The sequence below is a fragment of the Neopelma chrysocephalum genome, unplaced genomic scaffold (genome assembly GCF_003984885.1).
Source record: "Neopelma chrysocephalum unplaced genomic scaffold, ASM398488v2 Primary Assembly neopelma1_74, whole genome shotgun sequence".
NCBI lineage: Eukaryota > Metazoa > Chordata > Aves > Passeriformes > Pipridae > Neopelma > Neopelma chrysocephalum.
This window is the reverse complement of record NW_020897735.1, coordinates 9,461,213-9,483,623: the sequence shown is the minus strand read 5'-3', so window position 1 is coordinate 9,483,623 and position 22,411 is coordinate 9,461,213. Positions and strand designations below refer to the sequence as shown.

Sequence of the window (22,411 nt, the reverse complement as noted above, 5' to 3'; positions counted from 1 at the left end):
GGCGGATCCCTGCTCTGGTGGGATGGAGGGGTCTCTTATCCAGCCTCCTGCCCCAGCATTGCCATTCCCATGTTTCACGGGCTGGTTGGGACCCAGGCCCTGTAGCTGACACGGTGCCCATGGATAGGACCATGCCCAGCAAAGGAACGTGGGGAATCGGATATGGCAAACACAGCCAGAGCTTGGCTGCCTAGGCCCAGGGACACTGCCTTTCTGCCAGTGCTGTTCTGGCACAAGCAGAGTTGCTAGCCATGGGCACAGTGAGCCCCGGGGACCCAGGAGTGGGGCCCTGAGTGTGGAGGAGCCTCCTCCCACCCTCCCCTGCAGAGGAGACCTCCCTTGGCCAGGAGGCCGGGCTGTGTCCCAGCCCCGGGTGGGTGAAGTGGGCTCACGTTCCTCCCAGAGGTGTCCTGCCGCATGCCCTCGGCCCCCTCCCTCCCACTCTGGGCTGTAAATCAGGGTGTCTGTGGGTGCTGGTGCACTCCCTGCCGCCCGCCGGTGCCCCCTGCTCCCCGCAGGGTCTCCCTCCCGGGGCGTGTTATCTGCTGTGGGGGTCCCACTTATCTTTGCTGTCACTTTCTAATGCTAGTTTATGGGCAGCGTTCTGTAGCTTAATTATGATGTTTTTCAGCACGGTCACGTGGCCACAGAAGCCAATAAGGCACCAAAGTGGGTCCATCCCATCTGAGCCTGGCCCCCATGGGGAGGAGATTGGCCGGTGTCCTGCTCGGGGCGGCGTGTGCACAGCCAGAGCCCCGACACCTTCCCAGCGGACACGGGTCCCATAAATCCCCCAGCCCGCCGTGGACAGGGCAGCGGTGCCCACACCCCACGGAGGCTCCTCGGGTCGCAGCTCCTGGCCGGTGGCCGAGCGAGGCTCTCCCGCCCGCCGGCCCCACACGCAGCAGCCGTGCAGCCGCCCCGCGGTGAGTACGAGCCCGTGGGGGGAACCACGGTCGCCCATCCCACCCTCCTCCCAGCCACTGCCGCCATGCCCTGGCACGGTGGCAGCCAAGGCCAGAGCTGGGGACACGGTAGGGCTTGGTGAGGAAGCGAGAGCAGAGTGTGGGCCTCTGCTTCCCGCCCCTTCCCTGCCAGCGGGCGTGGGGATGGCGGCTCTGCAGACCGCGGGCAGCAGGGCGAGGCCTCGCCGTCGCCTTGGCCCCTCGGCCACGCTGCTGCCCAGACATGACAGATCTGGCTGCTGAGGGGAGGCCAGCCAGCGGTGCTGGGGGCTCCGGTCACCCAAGGATTGGGTGTTACCCATGGGAGTGCAGGCAGCCCCCACACCCTGGAGCAAGCGTGGGAGGCATCCGGGACCCCTCAACTCTCGATGCTGGCTGAGCCCACATCCCCCCCCAGCCCACACTGGCAGGGATCAGAGCCTTCGGCTCCGAGTTGCTTTTGTTCCTCGCAGTGTTTGCTCAGTTCTTCTCCCAACCCACAGCCCCTCCTGGGTTTGTCTTCCCGGATGGCAGGCCCTGCTCCATGGGAGCTCATGGCGAGTGTGGGGGCCATGGCCAAGGGGCTCTGCTGTGGTGGGGCTGCTCCTTCCCGGCCGTATGGCTGCCGACCCGCACCGTGGGCTGCTCTGCTCCTATTCTTAGCCCGGGCTCCATTCCTGAGGGCTCTGGAGCGATGCTGCGCCGAGCCCGTTTCCTGTTTGCCGCTCTCCCTGCCAGTGCTGCTTCCTACACGCCGCACCCGCGGGCGGCAGCTGATGTGTGGGGCAAGCGGGGGGGATGAGCCAGGCGAGATGGGATGAGTGGGATGAGTCCTGCAGGACGAGCCGTGCGGGATCAGCTGTGCGGGATCAGCCATGTGGGGCCGTGAGCCATGGCTCCCCTTTGCAGGGCACTGCCGGCAGCACAGCCCTCGGTCATCCAGAGCTCCAGACACCCACAGCCTCGTGCCCTCCTGTGCCACTGCCCAAGGGCTGTGCTGGCAGCAGGCTCCCGTGGGATGGGCTCAGCTCCGGTGCCTCGAGCTCCCCATGGTGAAGTGCCTGGGCCGTGGCGTGTGGCCTGGGAGCGTCCTGATAAACAGGACGTGCCCACAGCCAGGGTGCTCCTGTGCCGCTCTGCAGCCCTCATGGAACATTTCGTTCAGAATCCCTGAGCGTTCAATTGATCCCTGCTGTCTGACAGGCAGACCAGGACACTGTGAGCAGTGGGTGCTCCAGGTGGGGTGGCTGGTGCTGGGTCCGAACTGTCACCTCCTTAGTGGTGGCCCCAGAGGAGGTGTCAGGAGCTGCTGCACATCCTGGTGCTCCCCACGCAGCTCTCCCTGGGCTGGCAGGGCCAGCTGGTGTAGGGTAACAGGGAGTTCTGACAAAGCCAGGGGTCCAGGGATGTGCACCGAGCAGAGCAGGCTCATGCTCAGACACGGTTAATTGTGCTCCAGCCCCAGGACTCCTGGTTCCCAGTGGATCGTGCCACTCTCAGGCCGGATACCCGGGGAGGCTGGGGGGCTTGTTGTTCCCCACAGATGATGCAGGGGAGCAAGGAGGGTCTTGTGCCCCTTCCCGCAGAGCGGTGGCCCCTGCCCGTCCCCGGGGGAGTCCCTGGGGGGATCCCCGGTGCTGCCGAGGCCTGGCCGAGCTGCTCCCCAGGCCGGCCGCCGCGTCCCCGGTCCCCGGGCCGGCGGGTCCCTCCGCCCCCGCCCCGTCCCCGCCGCCGCGAGCCGCCCGCTCTCCCAGAGGAGGTTCCCCAGCCCCGGGGGGCTGGCCGTGAGCCCGCACCAACATGGAGATGCTCTTCCAGGCGCTATAAAGAGCTCCGGCTCCCGCACCTGCAGCTCGGTCTCCGCTGCGCCCGCTCCTGCTCCGCACCCAGCGCCGGGGCTGGGGCCGCCGCCCGTCCCCTTCCCCGTCCCGTCCCGTTCCTCTGACCGCGGCTCGTCCCGCAGCAGGGCCGCTGGAGGGGATGGACTATTCCTATGATGAGGACCTGGACGAGCTCTGTCCGGTCTGCGGGGACAAGGTCTCCGGGTACCACTACGGGCTGCTCACCTGCGAGAGCTGCAAGGTAGGATCGGCCGGGGCTGTGCGGGGTCGGGGCTGCGGGGCCGGGGCTGTGCGGGGCCGGGGAAACGCGGCTGGGGCTGTGCGGGGCTGGGGCTGTGCGGGGCCGAGAATGCGGGGCCGGGGAAGCGGGGCCGGGGCTGTGCGGGACCGGCGCCTTGCGGGGCCGGGGCTGTGCGGGAAGCACTGCACGGGGGAAAGGGGGCAGGGGCTCTGTAGGGAGCGGGGACGTGGCTCTGCAGGGGCCGGGGCAGCGGGACCGGCCGCGGGGCTGCTCTCGCCCGTTTTCGTTAGCGGCGGATTCGCGCCCGGCGGCGGGAGAGGAGCCCGGCAGCGACGGGAGCCCCGACAGCGGCGGGGGCGGCGGGACCCTCCGTCGGAGGCGGGTGGAGGGGACGGGGCGCTGACGCCGGGATGCCGGTACCGGTGCCTCCCGCAACGCCGCCGTCCGCCGCCGCAGGGCTTCTTCAAGCGCACGGTGCAGAACAACAAGCACTACACCTGCACCGAGAGCCAGAGCTGCAAGATCGACAAGACCCAGCGCAAGCGCTGCCCCTACTGCCGCTTCCAGAAGTGCCTCACCGTGGGGATGCGCCTGGAAGGTAGGGACGGACGGGCACGGCGGGGCGGGGGGCGGCGGCGGGGCCGGGAGCTGTGAGGGGACTGTGCGGGGACTGTGCGGGGACTGTGCGGGACTGTGCGGGACTGTCGGGGACTGCGCGGGGACTGTGAGAGGCTGTGAGGGGCTGTGCGGTTCCCGAGACTGGTCGCGCTGTCCCCGCTACCACCGCCTCCCCGGGCCGGTCATTCCCGTCGCCGCTTCGATTCCGTTTTTCCTTCCGAAGTTAAGAAAAAATTCGTTTTTTCGCGTCGCCTCCTGCTTTTCCTTGTTTCGTTTTGGTTTGGTTTTTTTTTTCCCCAGGGTTTTGGCTGCTACGGCTTCAACTTTCCAGGATTTTTTTTTTGCTGGCAGGAAGGTTGAGAAATAGCAAATAAATTATTGTTTTCCTTAAGCACATAATTCCAGAAGCCGAGACTTAAGGAAAACGTTAAAAATGATGGGGCTCGCAATAAAACTGCCGCAGACCCACCACGAATTATATTTTTCCTCTCGGTGACATTTAATATAACGGATTTCTGACCCTCGAGGGGGCAATTCCAGCCCCACAGCCGCCACCTCTCTCCTGTCGGCGCAGTCGATCCCGGCATCAGAGTCGGGCCCCGACAGCCGCGAGTGGCGCGTTGTGGCTTCTGCAACGCTCGGCAAGCGGCAACGAAATATATTTGGGGGACAGGTCGTTCTCATGGGATGGCAGAGCAAACGCAGAGGCAGAAGGAGCCCCCCCACTCCAGAGTCAGCCGCCCCCCCAACTCTTCGCCCCTGAAATCGTTTGTGTTTTGCAGCGGGGGGAACTGGACTGAGCCCCTCGCTGGCCGGGCTCAGTCCCTCGCTTGCCCGGCTCAGTCCCTCCCTGGCCGGGCTCGGTCCTTCCCTGGCCGGGCTCATCCCCTCGCTGGCCGGGCTCGGTCCCTCCCTGGCCGGGCTCCCTGCGCGGGGCACAGCGCGGTTTATCAGAAAGTCCTCCGTGTTCTCGCCGGGCAGCCGCTCGCTCCGGGAGCGGGATGGGAGCCTGCGAGCAACGGCACAGGAGCAAGACACAACATCGAGCTGCAAAATCAGCCCCAGCAAACTCCCGGCGTGGGCTGGCTTCCAAAACAGATCCCAGTTTCGCTCTCCTCCCCGGGCTGGAGTTACTGGTGACCCAAATCACTCCGTGCATGCTCTGGCAGCTTTGATCGATGTCTCAGGGGGATTTGGGTGCTGAGCAGGGGCTGGGGGCCCTGGGACAGCGGGCAGGGGCAGCGCTTGGGGTGCCCGAGGGAGACAGGCACATGGCTTTTTATCCCTTTCCAGCAGTTTTTGTCTTGCTCACTGTGGAGGTCCTTTGGTCCCAGGGCTGTCTCAAAGAGCCTTTATTTGTTTATTTTCTTGCTGTTGGCCCCTTAGCTGAGCTGGGCAGTCAGAGGGATCACCCAGTGGAGGGTGATATTCCTATGGAGCCATCTCTTTTGTGGTAAAAAACAGAGATCACTTCTCCTCAGCTCCTAGTATTTTTGGGCAAGGCACCTGAGGTGATGCTTTGGAGGTGAGTCTCCAGCTCCACAGAACAAGAGCAAGCCCGAGGCGATCGATTTTGGGGGCAGTGTTGACACAGGCACCCCTCAAAGTGCCTGAAGGGAGGCTGTAGGGAAGCCCGGCCCGGGAGCAACACAGCCCTGGCCCAAGGCTGCCCGCAGCTCTGCTCAGCCCCCGGGCACCACCCTGGGCACCCTCCACGCCCCTGCCTGGGCAAGGGGAGGCAGAGCCTGGCCAGCAGCCTGCCCTGGCCGAGGGCTGCATGGGGGCGAGGGCAACCGAGGCAGTGGGAGTGGGAAGCGGGGGCTGCAGGGTGCTGAAGACCCCTCCTGCTGCCATGTGGGTGTGTGGCTTGGGGGTCACCTGGAGAGGGTTTTGGGGGGGTTGCTGGGGGTGAAGACTTTTCCTGAGTGGCTCCACTTGGGCCCTCTTGCCCTGGAGGTCGGGGCACATAATTTCCTTCCCAGCTGCCAACTGGGACACAGCAAACGGCAAGTTGTTCTTGATCCCAAGTGTGGCACAAATGGCAGGAAAAGCAGAGCAGGAGGGAATTAAAAGGCCTCTTCTCCCTTTGTGTTCTTGCTGGGAGAGGGGAGGAGGTGTATGCGGTTGCCTGCAGAGGGTTTGTGAGACTGGACTGTGAGCACCTCGTGCTGTGGGGGGGTGCAGGCAGCACCAGGGGGGTCTCTGCCTGTGCACTCTTGCCTGGGGCCACGAGAGTCCCTTTGGGATGCAATCCCTGGGCATTGCTGGGCCCGACCTCAAGCAGTGGTGGAAACACATCACTTCGAGTGGGTGTGAGATTTGGGCTTTTGGTGTGCTCTGGCTCTGGGATGTGTGGCTGTGGCTGCCAGACCTGCCTGTGCCAGCTCGGGCTGCCAGCCGTGCCTGCCCACGGGACACCCCAGCTTGGGTATGTGCAGTGCTGGCTGCGGCACCTCCCTCGTACCCCCAAGTCAGGAGCTGCCCCGGGGCAGCTCTCTGCTGCCCAGAGATGTGTGGGGAGGCTCTCAGGGGCGGGGGCCACAGCACCCCTCGCCTCAGAGGCTGCCGCTGGCTGCCCGCTCCCAGCGAGATGCTGTTTTCATGAATAAAGAATGAGGGAGGAAGCCAGGGCGGCTCTCCTGGGAGCACATTCCTGCTCATCCTGGAAATGCTGCTGCTCCCGACCGCCTTTCCAGCCTGCCTGGGGAGCACTGGGGAGGTGCTCGGGCTCTCCGGGGGGGGCTGGCTGCGCGCCCCAGGATAAGTAGGCGAAAGAGAGGCAGAGGTAACAGCTGAGACACAAAGCAAGACCCGCTGGCTGTCAGCAGGAACACTGAACTAGCGGAGGGTTTTTTGCCTTTGATGCTCAGCCTGTGAGCTGCTCTCGCTGGCTCACTCCTCCGTCCCTCTGCGCTGCCGTCCAGCTCCCAGCTCCCGGCTCCCAGCGATCTGAGGCTCTTCCAAGGGGTGCGTCAGGGCAGCAGCCCCTGGGAGCACAGCAAGGCAGTGCAGAGGGACAGGCTCCTGCTGCAGAGAAGCACCTGCTCCCTTGATTGTTGACGTATTCGTGGGTTTCTTTTGGCATTCAAGGGGAACATCTGCTTTGCTGCAGCCGGGACACTGCGATGGGCCCTCGGAGTGACTGTGCCAGCGGGATGCTCCGGCAGAGTCCCTCGGTGAGGCTGTACCCGCAGGGCTGGCAGCCTCCTGCACCCACCGGGACCTGCCGGCCGTGCTGCTCGAGACAGGGGGAGAGATTTGCAGAAAAGCAGCACGTGCAGCCTGGATGCAGGGACACAGGGTCCTGAGGGGGCTGTGGGGTCCCAGGCTCTGCAGGAACAAGGAAATCCCAGGGCTGGTCCAGCGTCAGGGCTTGTTAAAGTGAAAGTGGACGTCAAACCCCCTCGTCTGCTCAGGCTTCAAGGGCTGTCCTCTCAGCTCATGGGGGATGGAATCCGCTTTATCCCCCAGCTTGTTTTATAGTTAAATCCAAATGCCTCTTCCTTTCCTGCAATTCCCAGGGGCTCTGAGAGTGACATCAGCTGGGCTGAGTGGCACAACCTGCTGTCCACCTTATGGGAAGGTCTTCCTGGTGCCCCACAAACCCTTTTCACCATCGAGCCGTGTGTGTCCCCACCCCCCCTTTTTCTCTGTGCCGTGTGAAAGCCCTGGTCTTCCTCTGTGAGGGTTCTCTGCAGCCTCTGCCCTCTCTCTGTCCCCAGCTGTCCGTGCAGACCGGATGCGCGGAGGGAGGAACAAGTTTGGCCCCATGTACAAGCGGGACCGTGCCTTAAAGCAGCAGAAGAAAGCTCTGATCCGTGCCAACGGCTTCAAGCTGGAGACGGTGCCTCAGATCATGTCCCCGGTGCAGAGCGACTACAGCCTGTCCTCCACCATCCACAGCATCCACGCCATGTCCAAGACGCTGCCGCCCAACCCCGCTGCCCTGACGCCCGTGGACTACGAGCGCAGCCCCTACGGGACGCCCTCCCTGGGAGTGACTGTGCCCGGCCACGCGCCGCTCCCCGGATACCACTACCCCTCCTTCCCCAACCGCACCATCAAGTCCGAGTACCCCGACCACTACACAAACGTGCACGAGTCCGTGCCCGCCTACGTGTACCCAGAGACCTACCCCAGCAGCTCTCCCCCCGACATCCCCGAGGTCATCCTGAAGCTGCTGCAGCTGGAGCCTGACGAGGCCCAGGTGAAGGCACGGATACTGGCCTGCCTGCAGCAGGAGCAGGGCAAGGGCCGGCACGAGAAGCTCAGCACCTTCGGCCTCATGTGCAAGATGGCAGACCAGACCCTCTTCTCCATCGTGGAGTGGGCACGGAGCTGCATCTTCTTCAAGGAGCTGGAGGTAGGAGCCCGGCAGCGGGGAGGGTGATGGGGGGCAGGCAGGACTGAGGCTGCCATGCCGTGAGCATGGGGTGCTGCTGCGGGCAGGGCTGAGGCGGAGATGCTGCGAGGGCAGGGTGACACCCGTGGGCACGAGCCTGGTGCTGTCCCAGCAGATCTGCTGGCTCATCCCCGTCCCGCTCCCGGCTCCCTGCACGGCAGGGCTGGAGGCAGCGGGGCCCAGCTGCGGTGCCGGAGCGATTCCCGCTGTCGCGTGGGGCTGATGATTTCAGATTCATCACGGCAGGGGCAGGTGTGGAGGCAATCGCCGGCAGAGTGACTGCGGTGTCAAGCTCAAGATATAATTGAAAAATGTAACGTTGAGGAATTATAGTTGAGACAATTCTCTCCTCCGCCTTTAGGAGGAAAATCGATGTGGTCAGGTGGGTCCTGTCAGCGCCAGGCAGCCGGGGCAGGGCTGGCTGGGGCAGGGACACCACCGAGCCCACTCCGGAACCGTGTCTGCTGTGGCAGCCCACGAGTGTGCCAGGCTGGGGGACGTGCAGCTGAGCCCCATCCCACCGGGACACCCGCTTAACAAATGCCCCTGAACATTTACTGGGCCCAGCTTAGCAGGGCTGGGGCAGCCTCTGCCATCCTGCACACCTTGCCAGGCTTCCAGACATTTTCCATTCATGCCCTGCACTGACCTAAGTTCCCAAACTGGTGCAAAAATGGGAAAGAAAATTTGTGTCGTGGCCAAAACCCAGAGAGCCACGTACGGAGGCATCTGAGAGACATGGGTGCCTTCTAGTGCTTTCAGTGTGAGGCTCTGCTACCTGACTCTGGCCAAAATCACCTTCTTCCTGTGGGGATGGTACTGTGGGACAGAAGCAGGCTCTTCCCTGTGCCATGGTGCCACGGGGCTGAGTGTGGCCAAGCCTCACAGCTCAAAATAGTCCCCAGCTGCCAGAACAGTGTCAGGAAACGGCATTGTGGGGGTGAGTCGGGCTTGTTTCAATCATATCAGTGTCCAGCCTGGATTTTGGGAACAGGGTGGTTGTTGTTTTCCAGGAGATATTGTAAACAGTGTAAATTCAGTTCCCGGCTGTATTGCTGCGTAGCCTTGTAACTCCATTGTTAGCCTGATTGTGCTACCAAAATAGGCTGTTTCTGTGTGAATCCTTCTTGGTGGGTGCTCCTCCTTCCATGGGGCTCTGGGGGGGATGGCAGTGCCAGAGGTCTCACCTGGGCAGGGGCAGCTGTGTCCTGCCTGGAGCAGGTCATGTCCCCTGCCATGCCCAGGACATGGGGTTCGGTGCTCAGGGATGGGAGCTCAGCTGGGATCCGTATCCGTCTCTGCCATCTCAGGGGCTCGTGCATTTTGCCTTCATCCCCATGGTGATTGTGGAGTGCATTCCCAGCATTTTGCAGGGCCAGGGCTTCAGGACACCTCGTCCCACTCTGGCTCCAGCGGGGGAACGCGGTGTCGCCGTCCTTGGCTCCCTCCCCTGCGCTGACTCTGCGGCACAACGGGGCAGGTCCAAACCCCAGCACAGAGTGGAGGTGCCCAGGCCCCCCAGGATGGTGCTGGGGCTGCCCTCTGCCCCCCCAACATGCTGCAAACTCCCTGGTACAGGATGATGGCTTCTCCCTGGCCATGGAGAGAGCAGCTGGTGGGCAGGAGCAGGTTTGAGATCTCGAGTCCCCACTCCTGCTCCTGCAGGCACACAGGCAAGCAGCTGCTGGGGCAGCAAATGAACTCCTGCCAGTGCAGAGTTTATGGCTGTGCCCTAAAGCCAGCACAGAGGGACATGGCAATCTCCGAGATCCATGGCCACTGCTGCAGGCAGTCCCTGCTGGGTGCTCGGGGCTCCTCCGAGCAGGGAGGGATGCCAGCAGCCCTCTCCATCCCCTGGGAAGGTCTGTGTGAAAGTGAGGGTGCCCAGCCCCAGCAGGGATGGGCTGTTGGCCGAGGCCAGTGTGGGGATCCAGGCTGGAAGGGCACTGTGCTGGGATATTGCTCCAGGCATCATGCAGGGCTCACATCACTCACGGAGGGGGTGCAGGCAGGTGAGAAGGGGTGTGCAGGATGATGACCCCATCACGCCATGCCCTACCTGAACCCTCCCAGCACTCATGTGCTTCCACAGGGCTGTCTGCAGGTAGCTGGCTTCAATCCAGGGCCTCTGAGGGGGCCTGGGGAGGAAGGAGAAAACCCTCAGGGACATGGGGACCTGCTGGCTCACGCCTGGCCAGGATGAGCCTTCGGTCCCTGCCCGGGGAGAGTGGGAGCAGGTTTCCCCGGAGCTGGCCAGTCTTGTTCCCATTCTCATTCCTGGCCCAGCAGTCTGGTGAGGGGCAGACTGGGTGTTTTGCCCTCTCCTCCTCCTGACGGGGTGGCCGGGCTGGGAGATGTTGGGGAGAGGCCCCCTGGCTCCGCCGCCGCGCCCGGGGGAGGAGGGGGGCGACGGGCTAATGGCCTCTTGACATCGGCTCACACGCCACGTCCGCCCGCAGGCGCGGGGCAGTCAGATTGAAAACAGATTTAACTTCCCAGATATATCGTTTCATTTAAGGGCCAGTAATTCTGTCAGTCTGCCACTGACAAACGAGGGTCCCCACGCCAATCCGCCGGGAGACTGATGTCGCGGCGCTCATCTCGTGTCACCAGGAGGAGAATTACGGACTGCGCTGGCCTTCGGAGGCAAGACTAATAACGCCGTGCGGCAGAGGGGGATTTGGGGGCCCGCTTGTTTATCGAGGGCCGGCCAGGCAGCCGCGGCGCGAGGCCGCGCGGGCGGAGGTGGAAGAGGTCAGCGCTGACGCCCATAAATACGAACTTTAACTGAGTCTAGATGAGATGTGTCAGGACTGAGGGAAGATTTGCAGCACCTCTTCAGCAAGAAAAATATGGGCCGGGGGTGAAATATATTTTGTTGGGTCGTGAGTCTCAGGCAACTTTGTCCTTTCAGATGTAATTTTTTTATATATGTATGGAGAGAGACAGACAGAGAGATGTGCACGCACACACATGTGTGCTCTTGCACGCTCACATTGTGTCTGGTTTTGGAGTGGTTTATGCACATGTCCTGCACAGCCTGGTTCATATAGGTGTCACTGCCATACCTACATATCAATATTGTGCACGCAGGGTTGCAGTGACCTTTAGATTGGGATGAGCAGCCAGGAATGTTAAACAAATTGCCACGGTTTCAGCCCGAAGGCCAGGCTGGGCTGGGTGTGCAGAGGGTCCCTGTGCTGCTAGAGGGGCACGGCACAGCCACAGGGTGGTGGGATGATGCTGACCCCCTCCTCGGCCCCTTCGTGCCACGGGGCTGGGGCAAACGACCCTCCCACCCACAGGCAAGCACCAGTGATGGGGGGATGCTGAGGGCAGCACCGTTCCCACGGACCAAGGGGTCCCTGCGGTTACTGGGTCTGTGTGCTGGGCTGCTCTCCCTCCGTCCTCGTCAGAGATCTCAGAGCCACGACGAAACCTATTTGCAGTCAGTTGCTTCTCTGCCTTTAGCATGTGTGGGTCATCTTGACCCCATCTCCTGGCCAATGGCCAGAGCGTTTTTGGCAGATTTAAAATCTCCTTCTGGTCGTGGATGCTGCAGCAATGTTTAGCATCCCATGCACTGGGGGAAAAGTGACGCTTCCCCTGCCTGTGGTGTCCTGGCCAGCACAGCCCTGCCTGCAGAACCATGGTGCTCACATAGCTTGGGGCACAGCAGCATGGGAGCCAGCAGGGAGATGAGATTCTGGTCTTGCTGCACTGGTTTTGATGGTTTTTTGCTTTAAGCTGCCCGTCGTGGTGGTACCTGGGCAGGGGGATGGGGACATGCATTCACCATTAACACCTTGGGCTTGTGTGAGGTTTCCATTGCAGGTGGCTGGTGGACATTAATCCACTTTGGCACTTCTCTGGAGCTGAGCTGTTGGGTCCTGCTCACACCCAGTAATTGCTGGGGCTGCGGCTTGGGGCACTGACGTGTGCCCTGCACCTGTGTGAGGGTTGTGGGACAAATCCTGCACCTGAGATCTGGGTGGAGGCCTGGAGAGCATCTGTGGGCAGGAGGCAGGTTGGGGGCATCCGAGCACTCCTTGTGCCCGTGCCTGGGGATCCATGTCCTGGGACCCGCTCAGGGCTTCCTGCCAAAGCAGAACTGCTGATGGTCACTCTGCTTCCTAACAGAGATGCTGGAGGGCAGCAGTGGCACCCAAGGTGGGGGATGCCCTGAGCCAGCTGTGCAGGGAGCAGCGAGCACAGTGGGGCTGCACTGTCCCCACATGGCCTGGGAACGTTTTGGGAGCCCCAAAACTCCCAGGGGCTTCCTCACCTCGCTCCTATGAACCCACAGGGAGGGTTGTAGGAGTTTAAAACTACACCCACGTGCAGGTCCTGCAGCCCTTGCCTGGGCAGCATCACCCCTGACTCTGCACGCCCTCCCTCCGCTCTGGCGCCATCCTAGACCCTTTCCCACAGGGAATTGCATTTTCTGTAGGTCACAGCCCATCAGAATCCCCGGTGACAGGGGATTGCTCTCTCAGCACGGGGTGGGGTGTGTGTTTGCGGCATGTTTTGTGAGTGGGTTAAATGCTTGCTTTAAAAAAAAGGTAAAAATTGCCTCTCAAAACCAGCTTGCATTAGGCCCTTGATAAAGCACTCCGCGGAAAAGCCTTGACATTCAAAGAGGAAGATCCTTTGCTTAACTTTTAACGGGGAGTGTGTGTGTGCTGCCGCCTCGCCGGGAGGATTGATTGCCTCTGAGTGCCCCTCCATTAGCAGCCCTCTGCTCCCGGGAGGCCAGGCCAGGGCGGGGGACAGCCAGGTGACCCCCAGCCAGAGCCCCCCTGCAGCAGAACCACAGTGCCAGAGCAGGGTCATGGGCCCTGCCCACTGCCCCAAACCTGGGGCACAGGGACCCCCAGCTTGGTGCTGGGGACCTCTCTATGGCCCCCAGCCCTGGCTGGCCCACTGAGCCCCCAGCCCACCCTGTCATCCCCCCACGCCGTGGCCGTGTGGCTCTGGTGCACTGCGACGCTCCCGGGGAGCACCGCGGCTCACCCAAGTGTGCTGGCAAGGGAGCAGCCGTGCAGCAGCCACACAGGGTGACATGTGCTGCTGAGGGGCTGCAGGGAGGGAGCAGAACCCCCCCCCCCCCGCAGAGTTTGGCAGGAGCCGATCGGCAATTTTTTGAAGGAAGAAAAGATTTCAAAATTGTAGAAGTGCTTTCTTTCGAAAAAGCTAAATTTTTTTTTTAGAACTTTTCTCAAGGCAAAAACCTTCTGTCTGTCCCTTCTGGAGCTCATCTCGCTCAGGAATGAGGCACAGGAAGGAGCTTCCAAAACAACGCCCCGGCTCAGCCGGAGCGGAGGCGCTCGGCGCGGTGCAGCTGGGCTGGCAGAGAGCTGTGCACCGGGACCCCAGCGCCCTGCCAGGGCCATGAGCCTGGGGGCAGAGGTCACCACGGATGCAGAAAATCTCTGTTCTGTTTTGGTGCAGAATGAGCTTTTCCCCAGGCCTTTGTTCAGCAGCCGAACGGGAGCCTCACAGCCTGTGCTGCTGGGCCACGGACCACGGCTCCTTGGCTGACCTGGGCAATGGGGCAGCAGCCCCCCTGTGCCCCCTGCCCTCCCTGCAGTGCCGGGCAGGAGTGGGTGCTGCAGCCCCACCTCGCTGCCTGCCCACCCCATCCCCTCCCCGCGCTGCCGCAGGACCGGCTCTGACCACCCACCGCACTTGAGAGACAAATCCCGGCGGCTCACGGGGAGCGCCGGCTCTGAGGCTCTGAGACCATAAAGCTCTTTCTCATCTGGCTTCTATTCCCTTTTGCAATCTCCCAGCGCCGGTTTATTGCAGCCTCTTCAGCAAAACGAGGGCATTATCCAGCCCTGTGATGCTGCATCTGTCTTCCCTCTATTAAAGGGGGAGCACAATGGCCCTGCAGAGCTCAGCTGCTGGCACTGGATTTGCTCCGCAGGGAGGTGGTACCGTAATCCCAGCCCTTTCCCTACACCAGCCCTGCAGGAGAGGGGGGGGTCCAGGCAGGACAGGAGTTCAGTTCCCTGTGGAAAGGAGTTGGGGTCTGGAGAAGGGCAGTGCTGAGGGGATGAAGCTGGTGACCCATGGTGGTTCTCAGCGGGGTGGTGGGAAGGCAGCTGAGCTCCCCGTGCCGGGACAGGAGTGTGCCCCATGTTCTGACGTGACTCTGGGTGCAGGGGCCTGGCAGAGCTAAGAGCTCTGCCAAATGCAGCCGTTGGCTCTGGCAGCTCGTCCTGCCAGTCACTGGTGCTGCCTGCAGTCCCTGGCACCCTGCAGGACCTTTGGGGGCCCTTACAGCTTGTGTTCCTTTGGGGCTGTGCCTGCAGGTACCCACAGCACGGGTGTGAGCGTGCGTGTGACCACGCGTGTTGGTGCGTGGGCAGGGGCTGGGCTGGCAGCTGCAGGGCACAGCGATGCCCCCGCTCCCCCAAGGCACTGCTGCCCCCCCAGAGCCGCCATCCCTGCGGGGAGGAGAGCATGGGCACTGTCTTCTTTCGTTTAAAAGTATCCAGAGGGACTGCCTGGACACACAGGCCCTTTGTGCAGCCGCTGCACATCCCTCCTGCAGTCATTTTGTTAAAATTTGTGTGCAGTTCGGGGAGGTTGTGCCTGGCGGGGGAAAACCAGAGCTGATAAGGGCCAGCAAGTGCCACTGAAACACACTGAGCTGCTTTGAAGCCAGCTCTGCACAGCCACCTGCCCCTCTCCTCCCCTCCAGCTCAGGGTCCCCCTTTCTGGGATGCAGCTCCAGCTCTCCCTGCTCACCCAAGGGGCCCCCCTGCCATGGGATGTGTGGCAGCTGCAGGGTGGGTGCTGTGCAGTGTGGTGTGGTGGGTGTCAGCCGTGCTGCTCCCGCTCCCTTGCAGGTGGGTGACCAGATGAAGCTGCTGCAGAACTGCTGGAGTGAGCTGCTGGTGTTTGACCACGTCTACCGGCAGCTGCAGCACGGCAAGGAGCACAGTGTGCTGCTGGTCACCGGCCAGGAGGTGAGCAATGGCCCAGGGACTGTGCTCTGCAGGGGTGGGGGGTGGCTGCGGGCACGGGGGGACTTTTTTCTCACTTCTGGCCCAGTGTGGCCCAGGCATAGGGCACACGGGTTGGTTCGCTATGCTATGGGTCTGCTTGAGCAGAAGGTCCCATCCCATCTCATCCCATCCCATCCCATCCCATCCCATCCCATCCCATCCCATCCCATCCCATCCCATCCCATCCCATCCCATCCCATCCCATCTCATCCCGCCACACAGCTCCCGGTTCTGGAAAAAATTATTTTGTATGGAAATTTCAACAGCCCTACCTGTACTCTCAGTGGTAGGATGTGAAGAGGGGCCCCTTCCTTCCCTAGGGGTGGCTTTTGGGGATGGGGTGCCTACAATATCAGCACCCCATGAAGGGCCCTCCTGTTTTAAATGAGGTTCCTGTTTCACCCATTGGCCTTTTCTTTGACACTCCTCATTCTCAGTGGGCACTCAGGGCCGGTTCCCAGCTGGTTCCCAGCTCTTGCCCTGTGTGGGATTCCCTGCAGCAGGTTGTGGGGGGCTGGGGCTGCCAAAGCTGATGCTGTCCCGATCTCCACAGGTGGACATGTCGACCATTGCAGCCCAGGCCGGCTCCATCCTCAACACGCTGGTCCTGCGGGCGCAGGAGCTCGTCCTGCACTTGCACTCGCTCCAGGTGGACCGGCACGAATTCGTCTGCCTCAAGTTCCTCATCCTCTTCAGCCTCGGTGAGCACTGCTGCGGGGGCACTGGGACGAGGGGTAGCCACGCTCAGGGGGGATGGCCGTGCTGGGGTGCAGGGTCCTGGGGGGTGGGAGCAGAGCTGGAGGGAGCACGCACAGCCCAGGGTCTGGCTGTGTGATGAAGGGGCTTTTAATGAGGCGCCGGGAGCCACGGCTGGGACCTGTTTTTCCCCCTCACCAGGGATCCGAAACGTCTCCTGCCACGGGCTGGGCTCTGCTCCAGCTGCAGGGGACACTGCCATCCTCTTGGCCAAGGGGGGCCTGTTTTGGTCCCTTGCCCATCAGGCCAGGCAGGGACACAAGTGCTGATATGGCTGCGGCAAAACAGGCGTGTTGACAGCGGCGGCAGAGCCGGGCCCGCCGTATCTCCCGGGATTTGCGTCACAGGGCCCGAGCGCCGCGCTGGGACGGGGCTCCTGTGCTCCTGATTAGGCTCAGCCTGGAGCCTGTGGCCGGGCCCAGGCGGTGGGTTCACACACTCCCACCTCACCCAGACTAAATAACACCGAGCTGCAGGCGCTGTTGGCAGAGCCTGAAACCTCCCTGGGGTGGCTGAGCGGCTCAGCTCTGATCCTGCCCTGCTCCAACGCTGCTCCTGCCACACTCTGGCCCCACTCCCACCCCCCTCCCACCCTGGCCATCCTGCCCAACACTGCAGGGAGCATCTCCACACACACTGCAGCCAGGGATGTGCCTCCATTCCCTGCAGGCTTCCCCCCGAGGCAGGGGTGCCCAGGGTGGTCCCATCAGAGGAATCTCAGCCACGGGCAGGGCAGTGCAGCTGTGGGTGGTGCTGAGCCCCACAGGGACCCCAAGGGTGCCCAGCTGCCATCATTACAGGTGCTGGCACCTTCCCCTCGGTGGCAGATCTCCCCTCCTGGCGCGAGGCCCGCGAGGGGCTCCTGTGGCTGCCACACTCCTGGCTCATGGCCCTGCCACCACGGCTGCCTCCCTTCCCACACCTCCTCAGTACCTCCCTTCCCACACCTCCTCATCAGCTGCTACCTGCACCCACCAGACAGGACAGGAAGAACTGGCATTTCCCCAGGGAAGCTGGGGTCCCTACAGCGTCCGAGTGCTGGTGCTGGGATGGTGAGCCCAGCTTGTGGCAGACCTGTTTCCATCTCCCTTCTTGCCCCTATCCCAGCCCATCCCTGCCCCTGTCCCAGTGCCTTAGTCTGTGCTTGCCCTTCTCCATCCATGAGGTCTTATCTAGGGACCAGGGGCGGGAGCCACGCTGCCGACCTGTTCTGCACCTGCAGCATCTCCCCCCTCAGCTTTCCTTTCCTCTGGAGCTGTTTTGAAATCCAGAGAAACAAGATGCGATAATTCACTGCTCGAACAGTGATAAGGTGGGGGACAAACAGTGCCCGGGCTGGGAAATGAAGGAGCTGGGGGGGCTCATACCCTGAGCTGGGACCTTCCTCGGCCACTGCCCTGAAGGTTCAGCAGCAGCAGAGCTGGGTCCCCACCCTGCTGCCTCGTGTCCCCCTCTCACCCCCTCGGCACAGCGAGCAGGAACAGCGTCCACCCCGATGGCTTCCCTGGAGCAGTGGCTTTCAGGGAGGGCGTGGAATCCAATAGCTGTGTTTTCCCATACATCCTTTTGCCCCAAATGCAACTTTTTCTCTCCATATTGCAGAGCTCACTTGGAGTAATTTGCCCTTCGCAGGCTCAGCTGTAGAGGACGGGACTGTGTATTATGTGCAGGATGTAATTGCCTTTAACAAGAGAATTTCCACATTTACCACTCTGCCACAGCGCAGTCAAAGCCAAGCCCTGCTCACAAGAGCTGCCATTTGAGTTCTAAATAGATTTCTCTCCTGAGCAGGTAAAGAGATTTAATTAAAATTAGGGCTTCTCAAAATAGCAATATTTATGAGGACGGCACAGGTTAGCTTTGTTCTACAGAAGGGCTTAATAGAGCCTTAATGGATTGACCTATCATTCGATTTCATGACTTACATTCATGAAGCAGCTACTCTTGGGGAGGGGAGGAAGAGAGGCTTTTATAGCCCACATTCCCTTAAGCGTTTGCAATTTATCAGCAGCTTCTCCCAAACAAAAGAAGCTGTGAATAGGAAGAACACTTGAGGGCATAGAAATAATCCCAGGCATATCTGTATGTGTGATGGGAGGCTTTGTCACAGGACAGTCTTTGCAACTGCTGCAGTGTCTCTAAATGAAGTGAGTCAATGTTATTTGGACAACATTCTTTATTCCTTGCAGGAATGAAAAGATTATTCAAATATTCAATTAAACAGTGAATAGGGTCTTTCAGAGAACCAGGTGAGTTCATCGAGTAGAACTAGCTATTGTTGAGCCAACTCAGGGGATAGATTTGACATTTATCAATATAACTTCTTTTTTTTTTAATGACATGCACAATAACCTTATGCAGATAAAGAGATTTCGTAACAAGAACCCGGATAGGAGGAGACAATAGGAGCAAATGTGCCGCCCAGTGAAAAGGGAAGGGTGATCTGATAAAGTGCATCCTGGCACAACCTGTGCCCTTTGTGCCTGCACCCACAGTGCCTGTCCTGGCCGTGGACGTGGCCGGAGCCTGGGGCTCCCTGGGGGCTCATGGAATCCCTGGGGGCTCATGGAATCCCTGGGGGCTCACAGCCCCCCCCCAGCTCTGCCTCTGCTCCCTGGGGGCTCTGTGCTCCCCTCAGCTGCACCTCTGCTCCCCAGCCCCTGCCCCTTGGGGGCTCCTGGCTTTGCTGGGCTGCAGCAGCCTCGGGTGCCGTGGTCCCTTTGAGGGAGCCCTGTGGGGCCAGGTAGTGGTGGGGGGGCCACAGACATCCCCCCCAGTGGCACAGGGGTCCCGTCTGCTCTGTCCTGCTCAGGCAGCTCCATCACCAGCTCTGCAGTTTGCCCTTCCAAATGTTGCTCAGCCCTCTGGGTACAGCCAGGTTTGGCTCCCCACCTTTTTGGGATGAAAACCAGAAATAACCCCCAAACTCTCAGCTGCCTTGGCCAGACCCCATGCCCACGATGTTTCCCTGAATGTGGCCGTGCACGATCAGCTGTGGGCCGTGGGCAGCAGAGCCGGCGGGGCTGTGACCGAGGCAGCACTGCTGGGCTCCTCGTGCTGCACAGTAAATCCACTAAATCTTCTTGCCCCAGCTGGGCTCGGGGCCAGGGTTGGCAGCAAGGTCGGTGTCAGGCAGGTCTGGTACCTTGCTGTGTGTAGCTGTAGGTGGTGATGGGGCAACGCACGGCACCGGTTCCCCAGAGCCACCGAAATCCTTGTGCAGGGCCAGTGGAAGGTGTGTGCTGGTTGGAAGCCAACACTTCACCATGGAGCACTCCCGGCAACCTGAGTGCTGAGGCAGCACCCTTGGAGAGCAAACCCCAGCTCAGGCCACCCCAAATCCTGGAGAATCCCCAACCCAGAAGCGCAGGTTGTCCCCGCAGTCACAGGAGACCACCCCTGCCCTGGGGCTGTGCCTGCCCCAGCTCCTGCAGCTCTGCCTTCAGGCCTGCAGCAGCCTCTTGCTGCCAGACCCTGCCTGCACCTTGGTGCCACTGCCTGCTGCTCTGCTTCCCACCCTGCTGGCAGCAGAGCTGGCAGTGGGATTATGGGAAGCTGCTGCAGCCCTGGCGAGGCGTGGAGGATTAGGGTTTCTAGGCTGGTGAGCCTGGTTGCCACATTGGAAAGACCAGGTTTATCAGGGAATTAATTCAGCCGCTTCCTTGACCTTCAGGAATTAAAGGGGGCTGATGGTAGCAGCTCCCAGTGTGTGAACGCAGCTGGCAGCACCTTCTGGCTTTGCCTCTTCCCGGGCAGCGAGGGCAGGAGGACACCAGTCCTGCTGCCAGGGGGTTTGGAACATGCCTTCAGCATCAGGGGAGACTTGGGAGGCAGAGCAGGGACAGGGAGTCCACGGCGGGACAGGGATGGGGCACGAGACTCCTCCTGCCCTGTGCTTTCCTGCACGAGGAGCACTGACCCAGCAGCGTGAGTCCCTCCTGGCTCACCCCAGCACAGCACGGCGCGGATGGGGCGGACACATGAGCTTGGCACCACTTCATCCTCCTCCTCCTCCTCCTCCTTGCAGATGTGAAGTACCTGGAGAACCACACGCTGGCCAAGGATGCCCAGGAGAAGGCCAACGCGGCGCTGCTGGAGTACACGGTGTGCCACTACCCCCACTCCACGGACAAGTTCCGCCAGCTGCTGCTGTGGCTGGCGGAGGTCCGGGCGCTGAGCATGCAGGCAGAGGAGTACCTGTACCACAAGCACCTGAGCGGGGAGGTGCCCTGCAACAACCTCCTCATCGAGATGCTCCATGCCAAGCGGACTTGAGCGTGGCCGCCGGCACCACCCGGCGCAGCCCCGGTGCCGCCGGCGGCGCGGCAGGGGCAGGACTGGTGCCCGGGGCTGGCTGCCTCCCACCCTGCCTTCCTCAGTGATGCTATTTAACCTCTGCTATTGGAAACCTCCCGGGTGGTTTAACACACAGCAAGGACGGGTGAGGCTGCAGGGCCGTGGGCTCGGCTGCTGAGCTGCCCCAGCCCCACTGCGCACCCGGTGCCTGAGCCCACCACTTACAGACCCGGCTCAGCAGCACCAAGGAAGGGTAAAGCCTGTCCTGGCTTTTCTCCTATTTCTGCTCCTCTCCTGCTACCCCCACCAGCTGTTTCTTCACCTTCCCAACCCTGCCCCATGTCTCAGGGCCCCTCGTGCACAGGGCAGGGGAGAGGTGAGGTGAACCCCCTCCAGGCCGTGGTTTTGTGGTGGTTGGGGTGTCTCCAGGCACTGGGGGAGCACACGGAGGAGCCGCACAGAGCACTGGGGCTGGGCTGGAGGGGTTGGCCCTATTCAGTCCTGTGACCCCAAGGTGCACATGCTGTGTCCCACCGCTGCCCCAGCAAAGCAAGGACAGGCAGGGGTGGGCAGCGCCGAGTCCTCAGCTGAGGTTTGTTTTCCCAGTGCCTGCTGGTGCTGGAGGCAGCAGCTGTGGCTTTGCAGGCCATAGCAGCCACAGTGCCCGGAGCTCATGGGCAGCACAGCTCTGTCCTGCCCCAGCTGATGGTGGCAGAGCAGCCGGGCAGGAGGGAGGTGCAGGCACGTGCCCAGGAGCTTGGGGAAGCTTGGGGAGCTCCGCAGCCCCCTCCCTGCATTTACCGGCCCAAGTGCATGGGGAGGGAGGAATAAGGATTTTCCTGCACTTGGTGTTGGGCCCCCACACCCCCTTCTGTGGTCTGCCATGTCCCCAGGGGACAGCAAATGCTGTGGCGAAGCCACAGGCAAAGAGCTCTCTGTTCCTCTCCCACCACGGGACAGGACTGGGAGCACTGGGGGCTGCAGCTCCCTGAGCTGGGACATGTCGGACTCTCACTGCTGCTTTCTCTCCATCTCAGCCATCCTCTCCTCTCCTCTCCTCTCCTCTGCTCTGCCCCACCAGGCAGCCCCTGCCCGACCCTGGCTCCACGGGCTCCTCCCGCCCAGCCGGGGCTGGCCAGGTTTGCTCCCCAGGGCGGGTGGTCTCCCTGTGCCCAGGGCCCATCACCCGCCGTGGCTCTGCAGAGCCGGTGCCTTGAGGAGCCACAGAGGCTGCGCCCGGAGCCGCGTGGTTTGTGAAGCTTGTTAGACGCAGAAGAGTATGTTTGTCTCTGCTTTAACACCTTTGTGCATTTTCCTCCTGAAGTCTGTGGTTTGGTTTCACCTTCTTCTTTTTGTGAACTCAAAGAACTGGAGAAAATGGTTTGGGAGGTAAAGATGTTTTATTTTCAGAAAATGAAAAGTGTCCTTAAGTGTCTCTCTCTCTCTGTCTCTCACATCCTTTTCTCCCTCTCATCCCTCCCCTTCCCCACTACTCCCCCTTCCTTCCCAGGCAGGAGGTTGCCAACTTCCTTGTCAGGAGCAAACCACTGTAATAAATTTTGCAGTTCATTTAAAAACACAAACTTCGTCCTTTTTGACTGTCTTTCTGCCCCTCCTGGTTGGTGTTTCCCCAGCTCCCCATGGGCAGAGGAGCAGTGCTTGGCTCCCGGTGCCCACTCCTGGGGTGCTGCCTGCCCTTGTGGGACCAGGACACTGCTGCTGCGGGATTCAAGGCATCGGTGCCTCAAGGTCTGGTAAAAAGTGCTGCAGGGAACTGCCATAGTGACTCTGAGCGTGTTTTTCAAGCAAGCTCACGAACGGCAACATTTATCTTAGCAATTATCTTAGTCTTGGATGGCTCATGTAGCTCCTGGTGGTTACCATGGCCCCTGGCGTGGCACACACCATGGCAGGGAGCAAAGCCATGGCAAAGCACAGAGCTCTGCCACAGCCTCTGACTGTCTGTAAGATTTTGGTGCTGGGGTGCCCCAAGGCCCACCCCTCCCTGACTCTGGCAGCTGGAGGTGCTTGGCTGACTCCAGCCAAGTGACATCCACATCCCAATCCCACCTCCTGCCCAGCACAGGGCAGCTCTAGGGCTGCAGAGCCCAACACGTAAATACAGGCTGGGCAGCACACGCTGTGCTGGGATCAGAGAACACGGGGAACACAGGAGAGGGCACAGGGGAGTGGGCAGTGCCCTGGTCCTTGCACTGTGGCCAAACCCCTCCCTGTGCTCAGCTGCACAGAGCCACTGCACGAGCCCCTTCCCTTGGACACAGAGCAACAGGGAGAGA

General features: G+C 61.5%; 1 protein-coding gene across 2 annotated transcripts; it reads left to right on the top strand.

Moving 5' to 3' along the window:
• The first annotated feature begins 689 nt into the window (after positions 1–689).
• On the top strand, positions 690–21,926 carry NR5A1 (nuclear receptor subfamily 5 group A member 1). 2 transcript variants are annotated; one of them, XM_027687982.1, is made up of 7 exons: positions 690–926; positions 2,911–3,026; positions 3,483–3,624; positions 7,367–8,007; positions 14,904–15,023; positions 15,616–15,763; positions 19,846–21,926. In XM_027687982.1, exons 2-7 carry the CDS (start codon positions 2,925–2,927, stop codon positions 20,091–20,093), a joined length of 1,401 nt encoding a protein of 466 aa, XP_027543783.1. In that variant the 5' UTR covers positions 690–926; positions 2,911–2,924; the 3' UTR covers positions 20,094–21,926. The 2 variants fall into 2 exon arrangements, with proteins under 2 accessions (XP_027543783.1, XP_027543784.1); XM_027687983.1 differs by having other exon boundaries at positions 2,908–3,026; positions 19,846–20,305.
• Positions 21,927–22,411: the final 485 nt, after the last annotated feature.

Coding starts and splice junctions, on each gene's coding strand:
- NR5A1 (XM_027687982.1), top strand. CDS start 2,925: ATGGACTATTCCTATGATGAGGACCTGGACGAGCTCTGTCCGGTCTGC. Junction 3,625..7,366: donor CGTGGGGATGCGCCTGGAAG/GTAGGGACGGAC, acceptor CTCTGTCCCCAG/CTGTCCGTGCAGACCGGATG. Junction 15,024..15,615: donor TGCTGGTCACCGGCCAGGAG/GTGAGCAATGGC, acceptor CGATCTCCACAG/GTGGACATGTCGACCATTGC.